Raw genomic sequence first — 7,718 nt, forward strand, 5'->3', positions numbered from 1 at the left:
TATAACTTAAATGCATAAATGATTGACCTTAACAAGTAACCCAGAAATCAAGGTGAACTCATAAGTAATGTTAACCAAAGCTAAGACCTTAGCATGTTAATATAGTAAAAACTATAAATAGTAAAACTTTGTATCTCATGATCACCTCAACTTATAACAAGTTGTAGTTCAATTGCAAAAAGTTACCAATTCAAAGATTCATTTTAGAAACTATTTTGTACCATAGCCTTTTCTTCTCCAAATATATTTTTTGTTGTTCACACGTTACAATTAAAATTGACAGACAAGTTCACAGATAACTGTCATTTTCCTCATATAGCTGAACATTACCTCTTCAATTGGTCCCTCATCAACAGAGAACAACCTTTTCAAAAATTGGTCGAATATGAACTGAAAGCTTTTTCACAAAATTGATTCTTGTATTCCTTAAAAACTTTCACATTTAGATTTTAAAGATTGAGTTTCTTTTCGAGGCTAGTAGTGTAGCATCAACAGCTTCTGACAAAGCAGGTTCTTGACCTGACCTTTGAGAATAATCATCACCAAATTCTTCTGATAGTAATTGCAAGAACTGTGACATTCACATACACTATCCTTAAATGATATATTGGGAAGAAGCATATCATAAAAAAAATAAAAGATATGAAGTACAAAAAAATAGAAACAAAAATAGTCGCCAATATAGAACCAAAATTTAGCCACGAAACATGGAATCAAATGGGGCAGTTACTAGAAAAGGAAGGGGAGAGGGGAAGAACAGGAGAACCAAAAACAGCAGCAACAATCCATGTCATGCCATATACACAGATCAGTTTGTTTGCCATTTTTGTTTTGCTGTTTTCTAATGCCAGACTCACCTGATTCCCGCAGAGGCTAACTTAGCAAGCAACAACAATCAGAATTGAGTGTATTGGTGCCATTAAGATTTCACAATTCAAACATGCTAACAAAACTGAGAACTCATATTCAAGAATATACTCATGATAATTTGGTATGAAAATGTCTCTCTGTCTGTTTCTCTCTCTCTCTCTCTCTCTCTATATATATATATGTATATATATAGAGAGAGAGAGAAGATAAAGGAAACAGAATGAACAGGAAAAAAAACATAAACAAACAAATTGGTAATTAGCAATCACAAAAGACAGATAGATCAAGCAAGAGTAGTTTCATATAAAAAAAATTATGCAACTAGACTAATACTGTCGGTTAAATTACAACAATTGGAAAGAGCCAACTTCAGATATGTTAAGGATTACAAAAAAAACAAGTGTGACCAGTGCTAATGGAATCTAAAATCATGGGTGCCAGTAATCACAGGATGCTCCCTTCTTACAGTACCCACTTTCATAAAATTTACAAACTCGCTGCCCTTTGGGCAGAGGCCTATATGATCCTCCATTTCCAACACCATATGACGGTTGCCTGTTATATGGAATTCTGCTTCTACTAAAACCTGATTCCCTACCATGACCTTGAAAACCCCGATCTCTGGACACAGAAAATCGATCACTGCCATATCTTGTTTGGCTATCCCCAAGGCCTGGAGTTACTGTAGAAGTGTACGAACTTGAACTTCTGTTTTCCTGCACTGCAGTCTGTCCTACTCCCCAACCCACATTTGCATTTCCTTGATCTATTCCACTCCATCCCAAGTGTGTATTCTCTAAGCCAAGTCTCCAAGTGGTGTCTATAGCCAGGCCCAATGTTCCAGGGGATGGAACAATGGGTGAATTTTCTGAGCCTGAATCCCATTGATTACCTGAAACACCGTTCTTTGTACCCACCTCAACTTTAGAACTTCTTGAAGAATCCTCCGCAGAAATTCTTTGATGATGATGGTGATGCACATCTGCTTGTCGTAATGGTTCCTCAGCTGCTGTCGGGTGAGATGGTAAGTTTAAATCACCAGTGGAGCTCAGGGCATCACCTTTACCCGCATCAAGAATTGGGCTAAGCTCTGCAACAAAACTGAGACAATCATTTTTAGAACCTTCAGTCAAATCCTCGCCACATTTCATGATTGAAGTGGGAGATTCCAAGCCACCAAGTGACTCCATTGCTTCCACTTCTGCCAACAGATCTGAAACTGATTCATCAAAATCATTGGGCTCACCAATGATTGCCTGCCATGTAGATGTATTACATGCTGGAGGGGAAGGAGGATTATGCAAATCAAATCCCAGCTTATGCGGTGATGTTTTTGTAGAAGAAACATGAGTTGATGTGGTAACTAAGCAATTGGAAGAACTATTTATATCAGGGTGTCTCCAGGTCTGTCCAGAAGATGTATTACAAGCAGGAGGGGAAGGAGGATTTTGCAAATCAAACCCAAGCTTATGTGGTGATGGTTTTGTATCAGAAACATGGGTTGATGTGTTAACCAAGCAATTGGAAGAACTATTTACATTAGGGTGAATCCAGGTCAGTCCAGAAGTTGTATTACATGCTGGAGGGGAAGGAGGATTATGCAAATCAAATCCCAGCTTATGTGGTGATGTTTTTGTACTAGAAACATGAGCAGACGTGGTAACCAAGCAATTGGAAGAACTATTTACATTAGGGTGTCTCCAGGTCTGTCCAGAAGATTGCCCTGAATTCTCTTCACTGTCTGATTGCTTCTGATAACTCTGCCCACTATTACTCTGCACATCAGATGTCCTGTTCGAGCCATTATTTCTATTTTCGGAATTTCCCACAATTGCATGGCCTTTCCTTAATTTATCAGAAGTATTCTCATTCAATTTCTCAGGAATGGCAGTTGACAGTAGCAAAGGGTATACAGGCAGCTGGCTGGAACATCCATTGCTCCTAACCGGTTCATCTTTGCCATCAGACTGGGTAGAGGTATTATCCACCTGTGGCTTTTGTTCCTTTGTCTGTTCAATAATTTGGCCATCTGTAGAAATTTCATTCTTTGCATTCTTCCCAGCATCCTGACTATTACCTTTATCATCCAATGTAACACTGACCCCTAGAGAGAGCAATTGGCTGTTGAATGGCAATGACACATTTTTGGAACACTTCTCACTTAGTGCATTGGTTAACAGTATAGAGTTATCTTGTTTCTCACCTACCCTCCATATTCTGAGATCTGGAGGGAAACATCCACTTGCATTCCACTTGTACAGCTGCAACATAGAAAAAGGTCCTTGAATCTTCCCAGTTGGATCCTGATAATGCCATGATCTATCATTCAAAAAATCATTAAATGACTGCTGCATCCCAGTAGACAGAAGCGATGATGAAACTTCCACTGCAACACTGGACACTTCTGATTTCACAACTGCATTAGTGCTATCATCAATAGCTGTATCATCAGAGTTGATATTATTCTTCAATGTGCATGTATTCCCAACCGGTTCTTGGGTAGCAGGCAAGTCTTGTGTTTTGCTTCCCATGTCGTTGGAGATGCCATTCGAAATTCTTGGAAAAATAGAACCCCTCTCTTTTCTATCAAACCCAAGATATTTTGAAAATATGTTGCTATCTGCATATACATAATTATAGTTACCATGAGACAAACATTGTTTGGACAACTGCCAAAAGAAACATGAAACAAGGTCTGTGGAGCAAATGAATGCTACCTTGCTTCCTTTCATCTGACTCTCCATCATCTTCATCGGACTCAAACATTGAATCCAAATTGGGGTCAGAGTGTACATCTGGAATTTCATGCAGCCTGCGTTGACGTTCCTCCGGAGAGTTTAGTAGCTGCAACTTCTCCACATATTCTTTAAGTGTGCAGTTTGGTCAAGGAACCTTGATCATGCCTTTGGTAGATGCTTATGCACATGTGCACACACACACACACATGCAGATAAGCCAATCACCAACTAATGTGCACCTACCCATTTATTGTTTAACCCATCTTTGTTATAATTTCAATCTGTTTACAAATATTTTTCGCATGTCCAATTTTTGTTAAAAGCAAAACAGTGCAGCATATCACATGCTGCATTCATAAATTTAACAACAAAGTAAATAAAATAAAAATGTAATCCCAGCAATAATATATAGATGCACAAGACAAAATAAGACAGAATATTTATAAATAAAACTAATTTTTTAACATGTATTCCTCCATAGAACTCCCAAGATTATAGCATCCATTCAGCTAAGCACCCCAAATGGCTTAGTACACTAAACTACTGTGTATTCATAAGCATAAATTTCACCTATGGATGATGAATAGTTGCAGAATCAAACCTATGCATTATTCAGTACCCAAAGTTTAGTGTATCAGGAGGAATGAACACCAAAGAATAAAGTAATAATGGTAAAGGATATTCTTTTCTATGCCCCTTTTCACTTGCTCTATCACGAAGATGATTAAGCCGCAATATCTCAGCTTCCAGCAACTATATCAAATAAAGAGCATAATGTTTAAAAAACCATGGGAAAGGTTTAAAATCAAGGAATATATATATATATTACTCTGGTAATATAAGAGGGGGAAATTTTCTGCCTCTAAAGTAAGAGCTTTGCTGTTTCAACCCAAACATTTCACTAAATTCATGTATTGAATCCATTAGGCAATTGTTAAGTGGCAGATAATAATCATTCCATTCAAAAAGATTTAGATGAATAGATGTAGTTAAGTGACATAATACGGTACCCTAATAATTTTCTGTAATCTGTATACATTTTTTATTATGCTTTGAATTTTTCTTGCAATAAAAATGAGCATTAACAATAAAGAAGGAAACGAACTTACATCATTAACTCTAATTGCTTGAAGTGTCACTGCTTTGTTTAGAATCTCTCCCTACAGCCAACAAAAAAGGTCATCTTAAACACACAAAATACAACACACTTTATGAAATTGACATAATGTGCACACTAACCACAGTCAATCTCTTTGAGAGCCCATATTTTATACTCTGACGCAACCGCTTGCATTCGTCCTGGATATTAAATAAATATATTAACCATCAGCAAACTCACATAGTAGAAACTTACTCTTCTACACATTCTAGAGATTTTACTAAAGGTAATATGATTAAAATATCTATTCACCTCAGAGAACTCCTGATTAGAAATTTCAGAAATGGATATGGCCTCCTTCCTGTTTAAGTTTAAAATTTCAAGCTTAATATCTGTTGTTCTTGTGCCAATTTTGTAAGGTTCAGCAACCTTGCTTGTACCTGCACAAATAGTTACCACAACCAATTTCAAGTCATGTGCAATTTGTAATAAGTGTAATTTACTGAGTATTGGATGCTGTGGAAGTTCATTTACCTACAACTTGGACAAGTCTATACATATCTTGTTTTTGATCACTGCTAGAGATTCTTATCCGCACAAATGAACCAACAACCTTCTCATGAATCTTTTCAGCATCTTCAGTTAGATTCTCCATCAGACTTCTCTGCATGTAGATCAACTTAATGTTGTGCACATCTATAGCAGCATATGCATCTGGATTATGTGTCTTACATCTCTTGTCATCAACTAACATCAACTGTTTATTGTAATTGTCAATGGCCTCCCCTTCATTAGCAACAACATTAATAATTCCTGCTCCAAAAGTATTTTCTGCAGGGCCATTGTCTTTTAAAAGAAAGTGGGGTTCAAGGAGCTTTAGCATTTCAATGTGGCCAACACGTGCTTTTCCAAACAAATTTAAAAGTCTAGAGTCACAAACAATTTGGGACTTCTGTTGAGGATCACGAAGATTATTTTTATTTGCATACTCCAGCAAGAGAGTCTGGACATCAAATTGAGACATGAGAGATGTATCACCATTTTTCATATGCGCAACAAACTCTAGAAGCTCCTTTGATGCCCATTTTGTGCATTCAGGCAAAGACACACCACTGTCACCACCTGAAGTTATCCTATCCAAGCAATCACCCTTACCAAGAAGCTTTGGCTGTCTCTTGGGCTTCTTGTTCTTCAAATTATTTGATTCTATGTCTATACAGGAGTTCTCTGAACCAGAACCTTTGTCATCTCTAAGATGATAAAGTTCATGGGGACTTTGAATCTTATAACTCATAGGAGCAGCACCTTTCCATGGGTTTTTAGCTCGAAGGAGCTCATCAAATGTTAAAGATAGCTTTCCTTTCAAATACATCCAATACACCTTGAAAAGATACTCCCAGCTGCTTTTGTCATCAAAATCCACTTCACACTGTAAGAGTGTACCACAAGGAAAACAAAGATAAAATATTAGGCCATCAAGCAATCGTGCATCATTAACTCAACACAAGTAATCCAGCATAGATAAGAAAGTTTAGCATACCTTTTCGTTATTTCCCTGGGCACTGTTCTCAATCATCATTATAGTCCTCATGCATATTCCGCACAAACCTTTATTATCTCTGATACAAACAAAATCAGCATCTTTTGTGCATCCCTTACACAAAGAGTACGTGCAAGTATAGCACATATATTGTGACGACTTCTGACAAACGCTACATATATGCCAACCTGAGTAGCACAATAAACAAAAATGGTTAATAACGGAAAAATTCCTAATTTTAATGCAAACTTAAATATTAAAATCCAAAACATATAGAGGCAATTAACTTCTCAAAAAAAAAAAAAAAGAGTAAGTGTGCGCCAATTGCCAAATGTAATAAATAAGCCGCTCAATTAAAAGAGATACAGTAATAGATTAATAGCATTGGAGAATATTGAGCTGATTCTGTGTAATCTATAACAGTTATCCAACTCCAAATCTTTCTAGCAAAAAATGCAAAGAATGACGCGTGCATAGGAAATCAAACCATGTCCCATAAAACACGCAGGGTTAAAAATCCAATTGCATGCCAATAAACCAAAAGAATTAATTAATAAACGCAACATACCGCAATTCCACTTGGCCTTTGATCGAAAAAACTCTTCGTCTCGCTTAATACACGCGGGATGATACGCTTTTGGACATCCCCTAAAAACGGAAACGAAAAGAGATAGAAATTAATCAATTCAATTATTAGTTGATAAAATACTAAAACTGACACGAGTGATTAGAATTGAATAACACAAAGCATAAGCACAAGCGACCTTCATTAATTGCAAGCTAAAAAAGGCAAGTGGAGGTAGAAAGAAGTTGATCAATCAATTTCAATTTATCATACAAACACGAAATCAACCGCAATGATGGCTCACCGGCGATCACAGAGAACGAGGCTCCCACCGTCGAAGCAAATAAAACAAACATCCTCCTCGTCCTGCTGTTGCCTCACCGGAGGCACCACTTTCGGAGCTCCCTTGGCCGGCCGGCCGCGCTTCCGTTTCAAAACGGCACCGACGTCCACGACGGTGACCTGCAAATTCGGCGCGCAACTGTTCCCCTCTCTCTCCGCCACGTCAGCATCGCGAGCGACCGCGACGGGAACTCCAACCAACCGCGAGCCCTCCGAATCCCTAGCACCGCCCGCGGCAGTCTCTGGCTGCGGTTGAAGCGGCTGCTCCATAGCGAGAACAAAATAGAAACGAATCGAAGGAAGAGAAGAGAATCAATGATTGCGGAGCATGAGGTGGGAGAAAGAAAACCCTAAGTCTAACATGGGAGTGCAGACCAAAGGGAGATGAAATAAGGCAGTGTTTGTTTTGTTGGTAAAATCGTGTCAAAAAGCGGAGAGATCCCGATTGCAAGAGAGAGAGTGTGTGGAACTCTGACCTCTCAGTAAGAAGAAGGTAGACGACATACTCCTTTTGGATTGGTTGAATGTGCCCAACTCCTGCTAATTTCTCTCTCTCTCAATTTT

General features: G+C 38.1%; 1 protein-coding gene across 2 annotated transcripts; it reads right to left on the reverse strand.

The window, feature by feature from the left end:
• Nucleotides 1-1,149: 1,149 nt before the first annotated feature.
• Nucleotides 1,150-7,718, reverse strand: LOC114376785 (zinc finger CCCH domain-containing protein 44-like). 2 transcript variants are annotated; one of them, XM_028335062.1, is made up of 11 exons: nucleotides 7,117-7,718; nucleotides 6,816-6,895; nucleotides 6,248-6,435; nucleotides 5,242-6,136; nucleotides 5,020-5,147; nucleotides 4,848-4,907; nucleotides 4,718-4,768; nucleotides 4,291-4,361; nucleotides 3,588-3,742; nucleotides 2,447-3,490; nucleotides 1,150-2,146 (listed from the first exon to the last, which is right to left on the reverse strand). In XM_028335062.1, the coding sequence occupies exons 1-11, from the start codon at nucleotides 7,422-7,424 to the stop codon at nucleotides 1,299-1,301; spliced, it is 3,828 nt and encodes a 1,275-aa protein (XP_028190863.1). In that variant the 5' UTR covers nucleotides 7,425-7,718; the 3' UTR covers nucleotides 1,150-1,298. The 2 variants fall into 2 exon arrangements, with proteins under 2 accessions (XP_028190863.1, XP_028190862.1); XM_028335061.1 differs by having other exon boundaries at nucleotides 1,150-3,490; nucleotides 7,117-7,717.

The sequence above is a fragment of the Glycine soja genome, chromosome 11 (assembly GCF_004193775.1).
Source record: "Glycine soja cultivar W05 chromosome 11, ASM419377v2, whole genome shotgun sequence".
In the NCBI taxonomy this organism is placed as follows: Eukaryota; Viridiplantae; Streptophyta; class Magnoliopsida; order Fabales; family Fabaceae; genus Glycine; species Glycine soja.